The 19,989-nt window shown below is 44.9% G+C and overlaps 1 protein-coding gene across 2 annotated transcripts; it reads right to left on the bottom strand.

Moving 5' to 3' along the window:
• Positions 1-5,039: 5,039 nt before the first annotated feature.
• On the bottom strand, positions 5,040-19,623 carry LOC141191490 (oocyte zinc finger protein XlCOF7.1-like). Of its 2 annotated transcripts, none has more exons than XM_073661388.1 (7): positions 19,512-19,623; positions 18,368-18,514; positions 18,059-18,238; positions 17,853-17,976; positions 17,673-17,770; positions 17,384-17,474; positions 5,040-6,588 (listed from the first exon to the last, which is right to left on the bottom strand). In XM_073661388.1, the coding sequence occupies exons 2-7, from the start codon at positions 18,458-18,460 to the stop codon at positions 5,480-5,482; spliced, it is 1,695 nt and encodes a 564-aa protein (XP_073517489.1). In that variant the 5' UTR covers positions 18,461-18,514; positions 19,512-19,623; the 3' UTR covers positions 5,040-5,479. The 2 variants fall into 2 exon arrangements, with proteins under 2 accessions (XP_073517489.1, XP_073517491.1); XM_073661390.1 differs by having other exon boundaries at positions 5,040-6,585.
• Between the last annotated feature and the right edge of the window lie 366 nt (positions 19,624-19,989).

Raw genomic sequence — 19,989 nt, 5'->3', positions numbered from 1 at the left:
AGGAACGAGCCTAGGTATAGCCAAGTGCTGGTTCAGAAACTGCAGCAAAAGGGAGGAAATGGACATAGAGACAAAACAGGTAAGAGGCTAGGAGAGTGTTCAGACAGGAACTGAGTGTTCAGACAGGAACTGACACTGCAGCGAGATACAGGAGCGAGTCTGGGTATGCGGCCCCCAGAAGGCGGGACGAACAGGCTAGGAGCGTGTTCAGATTGGCCTGGAAATACAGCCTCCAGGAAGGCGGACAGACAACAGGCTAGGAGATAGTTCAGACAGGCCTGGGAATACAGCTCCCAGGTTGGCGGACAGGCAAGAACAGAACAGGACCTGGCACATTCAGAGTCAAGGAGCACACTGAATGTTAGAGTTGCTCAGGCACCAGCTTCCAGGTGAAGCTGGTTTAAATATCCAATGACAGACAGCAATAGGCTGAGGACACATCAGGGGTGTGCCCACAGCAGCTACAAGAAACAGGAAGTAACCGGGCCGCCGCCCTAAACAGTCAGAACAGAGACAAACAGACAGCATGAATAGAAGCCAGGCTAGCAGACTGGACTGAAGATCAAGTTTGCGATCTTGCATAGTGAGAGATGGTGCACCATGCAAGCCCGCCGCCAGGTATGTTACAGTGTGCAGAGTGTACTTTAATGAGAAAAAGAATGAACTTTTTAAAATTTACCAAATGGCTGCAATGAAACAAAGAGAGAAAAATTTAAAGGGGTCTGAATACTTTCTGTACCCACTGTATGGGGGTACTACTTAGCTTCCCAATTTCAGCACTTTTAAGGCTAGACACTGAAGGTGGCCCAGGAATCAGGATCGATTATATTAAAACACTTGGCGAGGGGAGGAAGAATTTACTGGAGATACCGGAATCCCACAAATTTGTAGGTAGCTCGAGTATATAACCTACCCAGTAACTGGTACATAAAATTTGGTGGACATGTAAAAGGTTGTTTGGAATGACATACCAAAGTGCATGCCTATCTGGTATAACTTTATTCTAGAGGAGTTGCGGAGATTGGAGGGATTTGGAGAATGGAAGAATCAGGGATTGAAATTTGTGCATCAGCTATACTCAGATAACCATCAGTAGTTCAAACAGCTGAAACAGGAGTTTAATTTGATTTGCGTGAATCTGAATTGGGTGACCCCATGGCTCAGGTTCGGAGTAATTGGGAGGAGGATGTGGGTAGCATTTCTACAGAGGAATGGAACAAGGTGCTGGAATCTCCAGAGTTGCTTTCAATAATTACGTCGCAAAGGTCTCAACTGTTTCTAGTTCATAGAGTTTATAAGATTCTCAAAGTATTGTATAGAATGGGCCTAAAGATGCGTGGCTGTTGTCAGTGTTGCAGGGGAAAATATGCGGACCTGATGCAAATGTTTTGGACATGCCCGAGACTGGTGGTGACTTGGGAGGGGAGGTGGGGAGGTGTTAGGTAGATTGTCATGGAGATACTGAGAAAATATTAAAAATCTCCCCCAAACCTCTTTTCCCTCTCACCCCTCCCTTATCCACCATTTTTCAAAGAGAAGAGCTGACACTTGGACCATCTGACTGTATGCAAATTAACACACACATGAGAAGTGCCTTGTAAACAAATGCTAGGTGCTGCCAGCCCAATTAAAATGGGAGGGAAGATGCCTCTGACACAGACTTGTGATAAATGTACATCTAGCCAAGGAAGATTAGTTCCCGGGAATTCAACAGAGCTCTGCAGACGGCCTGAGCCGTGGATAAAGGAATCCACGGAGGATGGAGTAGTATTCATTGCTGGGAGTATACATTTATTATAAGCAACAGATCCCATTCGGTAACGGTCAAGTCATAGGAGAGCTCCCTTCCACCTATATTGAGTCATCTCTGCGAACGTATAGTAAGTTTCTTCTTTAATCCTGTTTTATTTGTGTAACTGCGTATGTATTGTCCCCTTTTGTAAAATCTTGTATATTTTTCATAAACACTGCCTCCCTTTTGGATTAAATATAACATTTAATAGCTCTGTTTCTTTTGCTCTGTAATCGTTCCCTCACCCAAAGCCACATGCTACCAGAACGCAGGCGTCCGGCCAGGCCTGTATTATATTTCAAACTCGGCCGGTGGTGGCAGCGAATAATAATAATTGGGCTATCGCGAAGCTGGCAGTAACAGTCAGGGGGCGAATACACATATTCCATGTGTTGGAATCCGGAGGTGTGACACCATTCGCTTTCTGCTCGCTTGCCGATAGCTGTGTAGTGAGTAGTCTGGATCGTGTGCTTATGGATCCCTGACGAAATCCTGACAGAGTGAAGAGAGCGGTGAGATATTGTGTGATCTCCCCGGTGTTGTGCCTGTGGAACCCTGACATAGATTAATAGCAGAAGTGTTTAATATCCAAACCACGCTTAGTGCGAAAACCTGTGTTTGGATTAACCGGGGAGGTGGGAGGATCTCCCCAGGTACAGTTAGCTATTGCTAAAATCCTCTACTAGACTAGAAGATCCATCCATTGCCAAACACTAGCTGGCAACCAGACAACCCTATGTAGAAGAAGTGGTCCAAGCTCTCAACTCTATTATTTAATGGAAAAAAAGGTTTATATAAAGAGGGGATGATTGGTACATTGGGTAAAGTATGGGGAGACTGGATTAGGTGCACAGCTGTGGTTTCGGAAGAGCTGGCTAGAGATGTCTTATTTAATTTACTGATCCTATCAATTATGATCATCACCGGTCTGGGTAGTAGGTTGATGTACTTGAGTAACACCTACTTGAGTATGGGCATGGTTTTACTGTAATGCACACAGTCAGAGAGGGTGGGGAGGGTGGATGTTATTTCTGGGTTGGGAACGGGAGAACTATATGGTCTTTATTTGAATGACATTGAATGAGCAATTGGTTTATATAGGTACAATTCCTGTACATGTACTGTATGATGACATGTAAAATAATTATTCTGCTGTAAACTATGTTATTTGGTGTTCAATAAAGTTTATTGATTAAATTTTTTTTTCTCACATTCTGATCATGAAAGAGGCTTCTCCCCTGTGTGAATTCTCTGGTGATTAAGAAGAGATGATTTCTTCACATAACATTTCCCACATTCTGAACAGGAAAAGGTTTTTTCCCCTGCGTGGGTTATCTGGTGCTTAACAAAAGCTAATTGATGGCTAAAATATTTCCCACATTCTTAACAAGAAAAAGGCTTCTTCCCTGTGTGGGTTCTCTGGTGGCTATCAAGATGCGATTTTTGGATAAAACATTTCCCACATTCTGAACATGAAAAAGGCTTCTTCCCTGTTTGAATTCTCCGGTGTATAACATGATCTGATTTCTGGTTAAGATATTTTCCACATTCTGAAGAGGAAAAATTCTTCTACCCTGTGTGTTTTTGCTGGGGCTTAACAACATTCAATTTTAGAACCAAAATTTTTTTTGTTAGGAAGTTATAAGGGTTAAAAGTTGACGAGCGATTTCTCATTTTTACAACAAAATTTACAAAACCATTTTTTTAGGAACCATGTCACATTTGAAGTAACTTTGAGGGGCCTTTATGACAGAAAATACTGAAAAGTGACACCATTCTAAAAACTGCACCCCTCAAGGTGCTCAAAACTACATTCAATAAGTTTATTAACCCTTCAGGTGCTTCACAGGAATTTTTGTAATGTGGAAGAAAAAATTAACATTTAATTTTTTCACAAAAATGTTACTTTAGACCCAATTTTTTTATTTTCGCAAGGGTATCAGGAAAAAATGGACCACAAAATGTGTTGTGTAATTCATTCTGAGAACGCCGATACCCCATATATGGAGGAAAACCACTGTTTGGGCGCACGGCAGGGTTCGGAAACGAAGGAGCGCCATTTGACTTTTTGAATGTAAAATTTGCTTGAACAATTAGCGGATGCCATGTTGTGCTTGGGGAGCCCCTAATGTGCCTAAACAGTGGAAACCCCCCACAAGTGACCCCATTTTGGAAACTAAACCCCCTCAGGGAACTTATCTAGATGTGTGGTGATCACCTTGAACCCCCAGGTGTTTCATAGAAGTTTAGAACATTGAGCCGTAAAAATAAAATTTTAACATTTTTCCAACAAAAATGCTTTTCAGCCTCCAATTTTGCATTTTCATAAGAATAATAAGAGAAATTGCACCATGCAATTTCTTGTGCAATTTCTCCTGAGTAAGCCTACACCCTATATGTGGGGAAAATACACTGTTAGGGCACACGGCAGAGTTCGGAAGGGAAGGAGCCATTTGAATTTTTGAATATAAAATTTTCTTGAATAATTAGCGGACGTCATGTTGCTTTTGGAGAGCCCCTGATGCGCCTAAATAGTGGAAATCCCCAAGAAGTGACCCCATTTTGGAAACTAGACCCCTCAAGGATTTTATTAAGGGGTATAGTGAACATTTTAAACCCAGAGGTACGACACAGAATGTGATAACATTAGGTCATCATATTGAATAAGTGGTCATTACTCTTGAGCGCAAGTGCTCTCTACTTGAGTTTGCATCGGGTACTCAGGTATGCACCATGTATCGCGGGTGCACAAGGAACATGCTCGAGTCCCCGCCCACATGTTTCGCGGTTATTAGACACCCAAAAATAAACATGCGGGGATCGCTCGTGCATGGCTGGCAATCCCCGCAAGTTTTTTTTTGCTGTATAACAGCTGCAAAACATATGAGGCGGAGACTCAAGCATGTCACTCGAGCACCCACTATTCTCAGGGCATACCCGAGCTCCCGATGCAAACTCAAGTAGAGAGCACTTAACACTAGTCACCATATCGTCGTCATTTTTTTTCTTTACTGTTGAAAAAATCCCAACCCCAACCCTAACCCTAGCCCAACCATAAACCTAGCCCAACCCTACCACAACCCTAACCCAACCATAACCCTAGCCTAACCTTGGCCGAACCCTAACACAACCCTAGCCCAACCCTAACCCTAGTCTATCCCAACCCTAACCCAACCCTAACCCTAGCCCAACCGTAACCCTAGCCTAACACTAACCCAACCCTAACCCTAGCCCAACCCTAACCCTAGCACAACCCTAACCCTAGCACAACCCTAACCCTAGCACAACCCTAACCCTAGCACAACCCTAACCCTAGCACAACCCTAACACTAGCACAACCCTAGAGTTTATTTTTTATGCCGTTCCTCGTGCGGTATAATTGAATAAGAGACTTTATTCTTCGGCTTGGTGCGATTACAGCGATACCAGATCCATATCAGTTTTTTATGACTGACAGATGTCACATAAAAAGACGCGGCAATCGGCCCGCACCGCTTGTGTGTGGGCGTGATCACCACATGAAGTAACATGAAAAAGGCTTTTCCCCTGAGTGAGTTATTTGGTGTATAACAAAAATCAATTTATGGTTAAACAATTCCCACTTTCTGAACAGGAAAAAGGCTCCTTCATTGTGTGACTTTTCTGATGTTTATTAACAGCTGATTTCCTCATAAAATATTTCCCACATTAAGAACATGAAAATGGCTTCTCCCCTGTGTGAAGTGTCTGGTGTCTAACAAGGTGTGATTTCTGCACAAAACATTTTCCACAATCTGAACATAAAAAGGGCTTCTCCCCTGTGTGAGATCTCTGGTGACTAACAAGATCTGATTTCTGGTTAAAACATTTTCCACATTCTGAACATGAAAAAGGCTTCTCTCCTGTGTGGGTTCTCTGGTGCTTAGCAAAATCTGATTTCTGGTTAAAACATTTCCCACATTCTGAACATGAAAAAGGTTTCTCCCCTGTGTGAATTCTCTGGTGTGCGATAAGCTGTGATTTCTGTATAAAACATTTCCCACATTCTGAACATGAAAAAGGCTTCTCCCCTGTGTGAATTCTCTGATGTGTATTAAGGTGTGATTTCTCTACAAAACATTTCCCACATTCTGAACATGAAAAAGGCTTCTCCAATCTGTGAGTTCTCTGGTGATTAACAAGAACTGATTTGCGGTTAAAACATTTCCCACATTCTGAACATGAAAAAGGCTTCTCCCCTGTGTGAATTCTCTGGTGATTAACACAATCTGATTTATGTTTAAAACATTTTTCACATTCTGAACATGAAAAAGGCTTCTCCCCTGTATGAGTTTTCTGATGTGCGATAAGCTGTGATTTCTGTACAAAACATTTCCCACATTCTGAGCATGAAAAAGGCTTCTCCCCTGTGTGAATTCTCTGGTGATTAATAAGATCTGATTTCTGGTTATAACATTTCCCACATTCTGAACATGAACAAAGCTTCTCCCCTGTGTGAATTCTCTGGTGATTAACAAGGATCCAATTTTGGTTAAAACATTTCCCACATTCTGAACAGGAAAATGGCTTCTTTGCATTAGGAGCAGTTTGTTTTTTAATGCTTATTTTGTGACTTAGATTTCCATGAGTAGTCAGTAATGAATCAGAAGACAGGACCTGTTTCATAGGATCAGATGACAGATCTTTGCTGTGAAGGGATGATGGCATATCTGGAGTAATGGCATTCACTTCAATTGTATCCTGTGGGATCTCAAGATCGTCTGATTTAAAAATTGAAGATGTCATCTGTCCCTCTGATCTCCGGGTACAGTCATCTGCTAAGAATAAAACCAATTATTATTTTTGAACAAAATATCCATGAAATTTATGTTTTTGAACATTTCTTCTTACACTGTCAGTACAAATGGGAAGTTATGTAAAAATATTGAATTGTTCACTAAGACAATGACAGTTCACAGTCTAATAGAAAACCTCATAGGATGAACCAGTGGAGCATTGTGTTCAACTATTTGTTCATTCTGCCTCCCAAATATGGAATAAAAAGCCAAACAATGTTATGTAGATGAAAATAATACCAATAAAAACTTCTACACATCTCGCAATAAACAAGTCCTCACTTAGGTCCATCATCAGTCAGTGGAAAAACAGAGATTTCCACATTACTAGTGGCTGAAAGGCTCTTGTAAAGAAATATGGCTTCCATAAACCAATCCAGCAATATCCGCTCTCCCAAAGTCAGATCTCCCCCTCTCTTCCGAGCCTTGCAGTGCGCCCAAACCACATTTATCATCCATGTATTTGGCATTACTATAGTGAGAAGAACCCACTTAATTTACGGTGTGGGTCTCCTGGAGCACCATCTGGGCACTATGTGTAGACACAGATGCGTTTTTTATGGACTGCAACCTAAACTATGAGTTACAGGTCATCAGTATCCAGTCTCGGGAAAGAAGAATTACTCATTTAGCGGAAAAAGAGATACCGCCTATTTTGGAAGATTAATTCCCTTAAATCTAATCAGGAACGTGAACGAGTCCCTAGGGCGCTCTGAGTCTTCAAAGAGGTGTTTCAATTTTCCAAAAATAAGAACTTTGTGTTATCTTGGGAAAAAAATACACTTAAACTACACAAAAAATCTGATGGATGTAATCCTTAAGCAGAACGAAAAAGAATATAATGAAGTAGCCATAGAGTTGGAAAAAGTAAAAATAGAACTTCAACTTCTCACTAGCGGCACAAATAATCAAGTTACAACGTTTTTCTCCAAATTAGAGAAGAAACTGGTCCCTATTAGTGTTGAGCGAGCACTAAAATGCTCGGGTGCTCGAAGCTCGGGCCGAGCTCACCGTGATACTCGGGTGCTCGACCCGAGCAACGAGCCTAATGTTAGTCTATGGGAGACCCGAGCATTTTTGCGGCGGCACCCCCGGCAGTCTGTAGAAAGCCTAAAAAGTGCCCAAACAGAAGTGCAGAAACGCTTAAAAAACGCATGGTAGAAAAAAAAAATCTATACTTACCTTCCGATGGCCCCCGGTGTCTTGCTTCGCTGCGTCCTGGCCGTCGGCAGATCGCGGTACACTGAAGAACCTGCCGACGTCAGCATCGCGTGACCCGTCACATGACTATGACGTCAGCGCAGGTCCTTCAGTCCATCGCTAGCTGCCGGCATGGGAGTACAAGCGCACCGGGGGCCATCAGAAGATAAGTATAACATTTATTTTTTATTTTTTTTACAGGTTCTATGGTACCCGGGTCCGGAGGAGAGTCTCCTCTCCTCCACACCTGGGTACCATCTGCACATTGGAATGCATGGAATGCGCATCTACATATACAGTGATGCGTAATCCATGCGTTCCAATGAAAGTCAATGGCGGCGAAAACGCAGAGCTTCCGCAAAATAATTGGTAGTGCTGCGTTTTTTTCCGCAATAATAATCCGCAGCGGATTATCATTGGGGAACATGGCAGGCAAATGACATCACCGCTTGAGCAGGAGAATTCTCCCACACTGGGATGGCATTGAGATGGCAGGCTGGATGGTAGCAGAACGCTGCCATCCAGCTTGTCATCCTTCAGAGACATTGCCTGCGCTCCTCAGTGTCTCTGAAGGATGGCACGCTGGATGGCAGCGTGCTGCTACCATTCAGCCTGCCATCTCAGTGCCGTCCCAGTGTGAGAGAATTCTCCTGCTCAAGCGGTGACGTCATTTGCCGGCACCGCATGCGCAGGAGAATTCTCCCACGCTGTCAGTGACGACGTGCATGAGGTGAGCTGAGTTCATTGGACATGAACTCAGCTCATCTGGATGCCGTCACAGCCAGACACTGAGGAGCTTCACTGAGGAGCTTCTCAGTGTCTGCAGCATGGCAAGCTGGATTTCAGCGTTCTGCTCCGATGCAGCCTGTCATGTCAATGTAGCAGAGCTGAAACTGTCCTGGGAACCATGGAAAGGTAAGGATGAGGTTGGTTTATTATTTTACTTTTATTGCAGGAGATCGTTGGCTTCAGCTGGAATGGGCGTGACGGTAAGTAGAGTTTAATTTAGAACATTAAAGAATTGTGTCTTTATTTCAATTAAAGGACTTTATTCTGAGTGTTTGTGGGTTTTTTTTAACTTTGACTATGGGGTTAATAATGGGGGTGTCTTATAGACGCCTCTCCATTACTAACCTGGGCTTGATGTCAACTGGCATTATAAGCTGACATCAACCTCAACCCTATTACCCCACTGCCACCGCTACAGGGCAGTGGGAAGAGCGAGGCTAAGTGCCAGAATTGGCGCATCCTATGGATGCGCCATTTCTGGGGCGGCTGACGGCTGGTGTTTCTAGCCTGGGAGGGGGCCAATATTCATGGCACCCTTCCTGGGCTATTAATATCAGCCCCCAGCTGTCTGCCTAGCCTTTGCTAGCTATTAAAATAGGGGGGACCCCACGTCATTTTTTTGGGGGTCCCCCATTTTAATAGCTAGTAAAGGCTAGGTATTCAGCTGGGGGCTGATATTAGTAGCCTGGGAAGCTCCGTGGGTATTACCCCCTACCCAGGCTTCAAACATCTGCCCCAGCCGTCTGCTTAACCTCCGCTAGAGAGTAAAATTACGGGGAACCCCACGCCAATTTTTTTTTTTAATAAATCCTTTATTTTAACACTAAATGACAAGTACAGTAACCAACACTGTCACTGTACTTATTATATATGTGACTGACATGTTTCTATCTATCTAATCTATGTGTGATGCTCTATTCTTTCTGTTCTAAATTGTCTGGTACCGGTGTATGCCGCTGCTGAATTGCCGGCTTTTCATGTTTCACTGTGAGCACTGTTCCCATCGATTTGGGCAATCACTATAATGCCACAACCACCATGACTGTGACATTACAGTGAGTGGCAGACAATCCCTGCATGATTGGTGCTCTAAATAGCGCCAAAATGCAGGACGGGGACCCAAGCTCCCGCCCGAGCATCTCGAAAGTACTCGGCGAGCTCCGAGCATCTCGAGTACTGAGATGCTCGGGCGAGTACCGAGCAGTGGTGAGCATGCTCGCTCATCACTACAGCATATTAAAAACATTATTCCCATTATTGGGGAGTGGGTCTCCCATAGTCTTTGCCTATGCCTTCCAAGCAAAAGCTGCCAAAAATTAGGACAGAGGAACTTGCAATGCCCCTTACAAGAGCCATGCAGTACAGCATATTAAAAACATTATTCCCATTATTGGGAAGTGGCTCTCCCATAGTCTTTGCCTATGCCTTCCAAGCAAAAGCTGCCAAAAATTAGGACGGAGGAACTTGCAATGCCCCTTACGAGTGCCATGCAGTACAGCATATTAAAAACATTATTCCCATTATTGGGGAGTGGGTCTCACATAGTCTTTGCCTATGCCTTCCAAGCAAAGGCTGCCAAAAATTAGGACGGAGGAACTTGCAATGCCCCTTACGAGTGCCATGCAGTACAGCATATTAAAAACATTATTCCCATTATTGGGGAGTGGGTCTCCCATAGTCTTTGCCTATGCCTTGCAAGCAAAAGCTGCCAAAAATTAGGACGGAGGAACTTGCAATGCTGGCAACACGTACCACGGTCACCCTGGTGGTATAGTGGTGGTGGAGGCTGAGGATAAGTAGAAGAGCAAAAAACAGCCGAAATTAGGAAGCGTATACCCATGTGTGGGTGTGAAGCGGTGCATGGGAATACACCTCCCGAAATAACACAGTGGATTTGACTTTATGTTACTCTGCTGTCATTTGGTGGTGATGAGAAGTCTGGCCCAATCCAGCCCTTTTTGATAAGGGTCAGCTTGTCAGCATTGTCAGTTGACAGGCGAGTGCGCTTATCAGTTATAATTCCCCCAGCAGCACTAAAAACACGCTCCGATAACACGCTAGCGGCAGGGCAGGCCAGGACCTCCAAGGCGTACAGAGCGAGTTCATTCCAAGTGTCCAGCTTGGATACCCAATAATTAAAAGGCACAGAGGAATCACGGAGGATGCTGGTACAGTTGGAAAGGTACTCCCTCACCATCTTTTGAAACTTTCCACTCCTTGTGAGAGTACCCCGCGCCTCAGGGCCTGTAAGCTGGGCGGGTCTCAGAAAACTGTCCCAGAATGTTGACAGTGTTCCCCTGCCTCTGGTGGATTGGAGTTGCGTCTCTCTCATCTGTACGCCTTGGTTGGGCAACGAACTGTGACCTCTGCTGCTAGTGTGTTCAGATGGGAATTTTTTAACAGTTCTGCAGCAAGGGCCTTCTGGTACTGCCCCATTTTTGTAGACCTCTCCACCTCAGGAATAAGAGAGTGAAAGTTCTCCTTGTAGGGGGGGGTCTAAAAGTGTCACCAACCAGTAATGACTATCACCCAACATTTTGACAAAGCGAGGGTCACGGTTAAGGCAGCGTAACATAAAGTCAGCAATGCGTGCCAGACTGGCAATGGGCAAGACTTCCGTGTCCTCACCAAGATGACGACTGACCATGCTCTCCTCCTCCCCCCTGTCCTCTGGCCACCCACGCTGAACCGACGGTATGACAGTTGTACAGGTACTATTGTCTACAACGCATGACACCAGCTCCTGTTCTTCCTCCTCCTCCTCCACTCCCTCATTGTCCCTAAATGCACGTTGGGATGAGATGAGGCTGGGGTGTGTGTAATCGCCTGCTACGGCTTCTTGATCCATCTCATCATACTCTGGCTGCAATGCCTCCTCTTTAATTTTCTGCAGAGAGCATTGCAAAAGACAGACAAGTGGGATGCTGACGCTAATGATGGCGTCATCGCCACTCACCATTTTGGTGGACTCCTCAAAGTTTGCCAGGATGGTACATATGTCAGACATCCAGGTCCACTCCTGAGGTCTTATGTGTAGAGTCTGAACCTGAATATCGACGGCCTTGTTGCAGCTGGTACTCCACAACTGCTCTCTTCTGCTCACAAATCCTTTGCAACATGTGGAGGGTAGAGTTCCAACATGTGGGGACATCACACACCAGTCGGTGTGCCAGAAGCTGCAAACGCTGCAGCAACACAGCAAGGGCGGCGGAAGCTGTAGCCGACTTCCAAAAATGAGCTGACAGGCGGCGTACTTTGACGAGCAGATCTGGCAACTCGGGGTACGATTTAAGAAACCGCTGAACCACGAGGTTAAGCACATGAGCCAGGCATGGTACGTGTGTGATCTCGCCTCAAAGCTGCCACCAGGTTACGGCCATTGTCACACACGACCATGCCTGGATGTAGGTTCAGCGGTCTCAGCCACAGAGCTGCCTGCTCTTTCACAGCTGTCCACAACTCACAAGCAGTGTGAGGTTTATCACCTAAGCTTATGAGTTTCAGCACAGCCTGTTGCCGCTTGGCTGAGGCAGTACTGCAGTGCTTCCAGCTTGTAACTGATGTGGTGATATCTGAGATGGAGGCTGAACATGAGGAGGAGGATGATGCGCATGAACTGTACACTGTGGGGGCAACTCTGACTGACATAGGGCCCGCAATCCTCGGTGTGGGGAGGATGTGTTCCGTCCCAAGGTCCAAATGGGTCCCGGCTTCCACTATGTTTACCCAGTGTGTCATCAGGGAGATGTACCGTCCCTGGCCACAAGCACTTGTCCACGTGTCAGTTGTCAGGTGGACTCTCCCAGTAACTGCATTGTTGAGGGCACGGCAGATGTTTTGGGACACTTGCTTGTGTAGTGCGGGGATGGCACACCGGGCAAAATAGTGTCAGCTGGGGACCGAGTACCGAGAGACGGCCACCGCCATAAGGTTGCGGAAGGATTCCGTCTCGACTAGCCTAAAAGGCAGCATTTCCAACGCAAGTAGTCGTGAAATGTGCGAATTTAGGACTGTGGCCTGTGGGGCATTGGCTGCGAATTTGCGCTTTCATTCAAAGGTCTGGGATATGGACAATTGAACGCTGCGGTGGGACGTGGACGTTGATGCTGTTTCTTGAGAAACTGCCATAACAAGTGAAGACTGAGAGGAGGGGGCATCTTTGCATGCAGTATGGACAGGGGATTGCCTTGTACGCACAACAGGCAGTTCTCTTACACGCACAACAGCGGAAGAAGCAGTGGTGACACCCGCTGACACTGGTCGTGGACCCTGGGTTTCGACCCACAAAGTCGGGTGCTTTGCTGACATGTGCCTGATCATGCTGGTGGTGGTCAGGCTGGTAGTTTTGTCACCCCTGCTGATGCTGGCCTGGCAGGTGGTACAAATGGCCTTTTTGGGGTTATCAGCAGAGTCTTTAAAAAAATTCCAGACTCTGGAAGACCTACCGGTTGTACTAGTTACGTCCCTCGTGTTGGTGTTACGGGGAACCGTTGCCCGCCTTCTGTCTGCGGCCACCACACTGCTTCTTCCTGCCTGTTGGGGTACTCTACCTCCCTCCCCCTGTGTGCTGCTGGCCTCGCTCTGCGTGTCCTCCTGCCACGTTGGGCCAGTTACTAGATCATCCACCACCTCCTCCTCTTCTTCCACTTCCGCACCACGGTCCTCCTCCTTACTTCGTGGCAATTGTGTCTCGTCATCGTCCACCTCTTGTGACAAATTGCCAGCGTCGCCTTCCTGTGGCCGTGTCTGTTCAAATATTTGGCCATCGCTACATGGGATCTCCTCTTCCACCACTTCAAGCGGAGCAGGCGAGGGGCCCAAATATGGAAATGGACCAGTGAACAGTTCTTCAGAGTGTCCAACTGTGGGATCAGTTGCGTGCGCAACAATGAGGTTTGGTCCCCCCTTCCTCTCGGATAGCAGGATGCCGAGAGGATGTGGGAACCAAACCTCATTGTTGCGCACGCCGGAGGTCACTGGAGCGGAAGTCACAGTGACTCCCGGCAATTGCGCACTAGAGCAAATCAGTATAATAGCGCAGGGAGAGAAAAAAAAAGCACCTTCAGCTATATGCACATTGCGCATAAGAGGGATGTTCAGCTTTAGACTGCACGCTACAGGGCCCTGTGACGTGCAGGGGCGGGGGTAATATTTAAATTAAGCAGATAAGTGGACATTCCTTGGAAGGTGAGCCTTCGTCCAAGTCTGAGGTCCAGAGCACTCTGGAAGAAGTTTTCATCCAGGGTATCTCTGTACTTGGCCGCATTCATGTTTCCTTCAATTGCAACCAGTCGTCCTGTCCCTGTACCTGAAAAACATCCACACAGCACGATGCTGCCACCACCATGTTTCACTGTTGGGATTGTATTGGGCAGGTGATGAGCAGTGCCTGGTTTACTCTACACATACCGCTTAGAATTATCACCAAAAAGTTCTATCTTCATCTCATCAGACCAGAGAATCTTATTTCTCATAGTCTGGGAGTCCTTAATGTGTTTTTGAGCAAACTATATGCAGGCTTTCATATGTCTTGCACTGAGGAGAGGCTTCCGTTGGCCCTTCTGCCATAAAGGCCCGACTGCTGGAGGGCAGCAGTGATAGTTGACTTTGTGGAACTTTCTCCCATCTCCCTACTGCATCTCTAGAGCTCAGGCAAAGTGATATTTGGGTTCTTCTTTACCTCTCTCACCAAGGCTCTTCTCCCACGATTGCTCAGTTTGGCTGGAAGCCCATGTCTTGGAAGACTTCTTTTGTAACCTTGGCCAGATCTGTCCCTTGCCACAATTCTGTCTCTGAGCTCCTTGGGTAGTTCCTTTGAGCTCATGATTCTCATTTGGTCTGTGATATTTTAGTTTTTCTTTTTTTAATAAATTTACAAAAATGTCTACATTTCTGGGGGGTTTTCAGTCAAGATGGGGTGCAGAGTGGACTTTAATGAGAAAAAAAAAACTTTTTAGAATTTACCAAATGGATGCAATAAAACAAAGAGTGAAAAATTTAAAGGAGTGTGAATATTTTCCGTACCCACTGTAAAGTGACACACGTCAGATTTGAAAAATGGTCCCTGATTAGGAACACAAAACTATCTGCGGGAAGGGGTTAAATCAGAGTATTAGGGGGAAATAACTACTGTAGTCGAAAACTGAGTATAGACAATAACACATCTACTGAAACTGAGTATAGACAATAACACATCTACTGAAATGATCAAACTCAACAGTCTCCATCAGTGAAAAATGTAAAGGAGAATATTTTCTATCAGATGCGATTCAAGAGGAAATATTAGTCATTTAAAGAGAAATATAGTTATAAAACTGCAGAGCTGAGGAGTCTTAAATAAAGATATCAGACTTTTGGAAGAGGCAATGGAGATCTTTTTTTATAGACTACCAGTGAGATACAGTCTCATATAAGTGAGGCCGGCCGATCCCACCACAATCAAACTATCATACAGAATGAACGTGTAAAAAAAAGACATAGAAGAAAAAAACATGTTACATCCTCAACAAGAACGTATGTATGAGGGGAGACCTTCAACACTAAATGGAGTTGCACTCATTTATGGTGGACCATTGGAGCTACTATGAGTACTGACCAGAAGAGTAGAGAAAGTATTAGTGCCCCCATTTCAGGAGAGATTGTGCAGGAATCTGAATTCTTTAGGATTGAAAACATAATGAAATTTATGACGTGGAGTGAATCCATGAAACCAGGGCTCGAGCCATATCACCACATCTCCTGCAGGCGTGAATAGATGTATATTACAGCCATCAGCCAAAAGAGATACAGTGGGGGAAATAAGTATTTGATCCCTTGCTGTTTTGTAAGTTTGTCCACTAACAAAGACATGAACAGTCTATAATTTTAAGGGTAGGTTAATTTTAACATTGAGAGATATAATATCCCCCAAAAAATCACATTATATAAATTAAATATTTTTTTTTGCATTTTGCAGTGAGAAATAAGTATTTGAACCCCTACAAGCCATTATAAGTTCTGGCTCCTACAGACCAGTTAGACGCTACTAATCAACTCGTTACCTGCATTAAAGACAGCTGTCTTACATAGTCACCTGTATAAAAGACTCCTGTCCACAGACTCAATTAATCAGTCAGACTCTAACCTCTACAACATGGGCAAGACCAAAGAGCTTTCTAAGGATGTCAGGGACAAGATCATAGACCTACACAAAGATGGAATGGACTACAAAACCATAAGTAATAAAAAAAAAAGAGTAAGACGCTGGGCGAGAAGAAGACAACTGTTGGTGCAATAGTAAGAAAATGGAAGAAATACAAAATGACTGTCAATCGACATCGATCTGGGGCACCATGCAAAATCTCACCTCGTAGTGTATCCTTGTTCATGAGGAAGGTAAGAGATCAGCCTAAAACTACACGGGGGGATCTTGTTAATGATCTCAAGGCAGCTGGGACCACAGTCACCAAGAAAACCATTGGTAACACATTACGTCTTAAAGGTTTAAAATCCTGCAGTGCCCGCAAGGTCCCCCCTGCTCAAGAAGGCACATGTGCAGGCCCATCTGAAGTTTGCCATTGAACACCTGGATGATTCTGAGTTATTGGGAGAAGGTGCTGTGCCAAAATTTGAGCATTAACTCAACTCGCCGTGTTTGGAGGAAGAGAAATTCTGCCTATGACCCAATGAACACCGTCCCCACAGTCAAGCATGGAGGTGGAAACATTAGGTTTTGGGAGTGTTTCTCTGCTAAGGGCACAGGACTACTTCACCGCATCAATGGGAGAATGGATGGAGCCATGTACCTTAAAATCCTGAGTGACAACCTCCTTCCCTCCGCCAGGACATTAAAAATGGGTCGTGGCTGGGTCTTCCAGCAAGGCAATGACCTAAAACATGAAGCCAAAGCAACAAAAGGAGTGGCTCAAAAAGAAGCACATTAAGGTCATGGAGTGGTCTAGCCTGTCTCCAGACCTTAATCCCATAGAAAACTTATGGAGGGAGTTGAAGGTCAGAGTTGCCAAGTGACAGCATCACAATCTGAATGATATGATTTAAAGATGGTCTGCAAAGAGGAGTGGACCAAAACTCCTCCTGACATGTGCGCAACCCTCATCATCAACTACAAACAACGTCTGATTGCTGTGCTTGCCAACAAGGGTTTTGCCACCAAGTATTAAGTGTTGTTTGCCAGAGGGATCAAATACTTCTCACTGCAAAATGAAAAAAAATATATAGAAATTTATACAATGTGATTTTCTTGATTTTTTTTGGGATATTCTATCTCTCAATGTTAAAATTAATCTAACCTTAAAATTATAGACTGTTCATGTCTTTTTGTCAGTGGGCAAACTTACAAAAACAGCAAGGGATCAAATACTTATTTCCCCCACTGTATATCATGGCACAGGTGTAATGTTTTTTTATGTAGTTTATCGCAATCCTGTTAGAAGTTAGTCAATTTTAAAAGAAATTGAAAAGTATAAAGGGAAACTCTGTTGTTATTGTACAGAAATTCACACTTGGTCCTCACTGCACATTAAATGTTGTCGATCATAATAGTGAAGTTTGGTCAGAAAGACTGGACCTGGTCTTGTAGGGACCATATGAGAACATTCAGCAGCACAGAAAGGGCTTCCATTGCCCAAAGTCATTTGAACAGTTTTTGGTGGAGGAGAATGTTGTGGTCTAGAGGCAAAATGGTGATCACACGATTGTGATACGGCCGGACTACACCACCGATAAAGCAGCCACAGCTGATGACTGAGAAGAATCTGTGACTTCTCTGCATTTAGTGGTCACTACTCACCTGGGTAGTCATATGTAGGAATCTCCTCCTTACACCGATCATCACCCCTCACATATGTCTCTGTAGTATTAATATGGGTCAGATCTTCACCCTGAAACAAATATTATAAAAGTCACAGACAGATGGAGAAGTCACATCTATGATCAGCTCTAATCCTGCCATCTCCACCGTTCTCATTACACAAGTATAAAACATATAATACTGGTGGATAAAACAAGACTGAGCACAAGACCTTCACAGCCATCTACACATCATAGGGGAGATCTCATGACACCTTCTCTCCATCTACCTGATGATCCTGAGGAACATTGGGATCTTCTTGTTTACAGTCCTGTGGAAGAAGAGGACGGGGACATCTTTCTGGTGTTGTCCTCTTACTGCATAGATCTGGAGGAAACACAAACAGGGCTGAATTCATTCTTTACATAGAGATAATTATAGGCCGTGTGTACTTAGTCCTGTCTATTACCTGGTGATGTGAGGGGCTGGGGAACCTCCATTATGACGTCCTTGTATTCATCTTTGTATCCTTCTAAATACTCCCACTCCTCCATGGAGAAATAGACGGAGACATCCTGACACCTTATAGGAACCTGACACATACAATGATACCGTCACCCCCCGATCCCTCCATAGTGTTACTGTATAATGTCCCAGCATTCCCAGCAGCGTCACCTCTCCAGTCAGCAGCTCAATCATCTTGTAGGTGAGTTCTAGGATCTTCTGGTCATTAATGTCCTCATGTATCAGGGGGCGAGATGGAGGCCCTGTGATTGGGCTTAGGGGTCTTCCCCATCCCTCAGACACAGGGTCCTGACAGCGCTCACTAGAGGTCTTCTTCACTACTGTGTAATCCTGGTTATGGAGAGACACATTAATAAATCTCACTACAGACATTTCCAGAGTCCTCACCTCTCCAGTTCTGTCCATCTGTTATTCCTATAGATAAGAATGATGTAATGTGACGTCATCAGAATCTCTCACCTCTCCAGTAAGCCGGAAGAGGATCTCTAGGGTGAGGTGTAATATCCTCTCCGCCATCTTGTCTCTGTCCATATCGATATTTGATGGGTCCATAAGGAAAATTCTCTTATATAGATGTTCATTGACAGGATCCAATATTGTACGGACCTGAATGAGAAGAAGATGAGCCGATGTAACATCATAAAGAATCCTGTGTAATAATACAATTACTGCAGATAATAAGGGAAACATATCAGATTTATTATATTACAGTATTTAGTTTTCTTCTTTACATCTACTAATAAAACCTTTATATTTTAGGCCCCAGACAACAAGCAGTTACTTCCTCAGAGTCGGCAGCTGAATACGTTTCTCACGAGATGGTTGTCTGATGGTTTTATGAGATGGTTGTTAGTTCTCGGCCCCGACCCTTTCACAACTCCTGTCTCCTGGTTTAATCCCAAGAGAAGCCGATAACGAGAACCTGCCTTACACCTCTGGGTTTTCACCAATGCGGCATTGATGAATGTTCACCATGTAAATATGCCGAACACAAGAAATAGGTTTAATCACATTAAATAAAAACATTTCATTAAACAATCGATCGCCTGCAGCAGTGAATTTGTAGCATATGGCATTCAGTGTCTGGGGTGTACTGTCAGATATGTCGGCTGCTGCTCCCGTAAATAAGGCAGAGAATTAATGAGCACATAGGAGACCCCATTAATCCCGCGCCCATTAACCCCTCCAACGATTCCACACATTTCCTAAGAGAACACAATGGTGACTGTAAGAACGTTCAGTTTTGTGGCATTGAAAGGGTAAATAGCTGAGGTCGAGGAGAGATGGCGGAGGAGCATTGCTGAACCTGAGGGTAAATCCATCGCACCGGAGGAATACAGAGAATATGGGGGCGATTATCACCAGTATCTACATCACTGTGCGGGAACTAGGAGAGAAGCAGCGGCCATTGTGTGAGGACGTCTCTGGGCTTCTGTCCTTCATCCTGCAGTCGTCTGAAGGGATCTAATGTGGACGGGAACCAGCGAAGCCGCATTCTGCCCACAGCTGTTACCTCACTGTTCACACCACACAGAGACCCCCAAAGAGCCTCCGTGCTGAAGGGGTTAATGCCCCTGCGCCCAGTAATGGGGTCTCCACATACCTCCACCTGCAGAGCCGCCACCACATATATGGCTGTTGTGTGCGCACAGGACCTGTGATGAGGTCACAGGAGGGGAGGAGTCAGGGGTCACATGATCAGGGGCCTCAGTGGATGCACAGTGTGAACTGCGCGGCTCCTGTCCTGATATCCGGGGTGAAGACTCTACATGGAGACGTCTCCGCAGTCAGGGACATTTCCGCCATTATTTGCCCCTCACTTCTGGCACAAATACCCCGCGCCGCCTTTTCTACGGTTTTATGTGAGGATGTAACGTGGGACGACACATGAGGTGATTATCACCAGTTACCGGACGTCTACCATATGGCGGCATATGATTGTGCTATCCACTTCATGCCAGGAGCTAAAAGGCCGAAATCTCGTATGTTTAACCCCTTCCAGGGAGGGCGGCCTTGATAGACTATATTCAGAGTCCGGATAAGGGTCTGTTCACATCAGCAGATTATAAATCGCTCCGATG

The sequence above is a fragment of the Phyllobates terribilis genome, unplaced genomic scaffold, assembly GCF_046119375.1.
Source record: "Phyllobates terribilis strain yellow unplaced genomic scaffold, ASM4611937v1 Scaffold_46__1_contigs__length_10046794, whole genome shotgun sequence".
In the NCBI taxonomy this organism is placed as follows: Eukaryota; Metazoa; Chordata; class Amphibia; order Anura; family Dendrobatidae; genus Phyllobates; species Phyllobates terribilis.
Note: the sequence above shows the minus strand (reverse complement) of the source record. Positions and strands in the feature narration are given on the sequence as shown.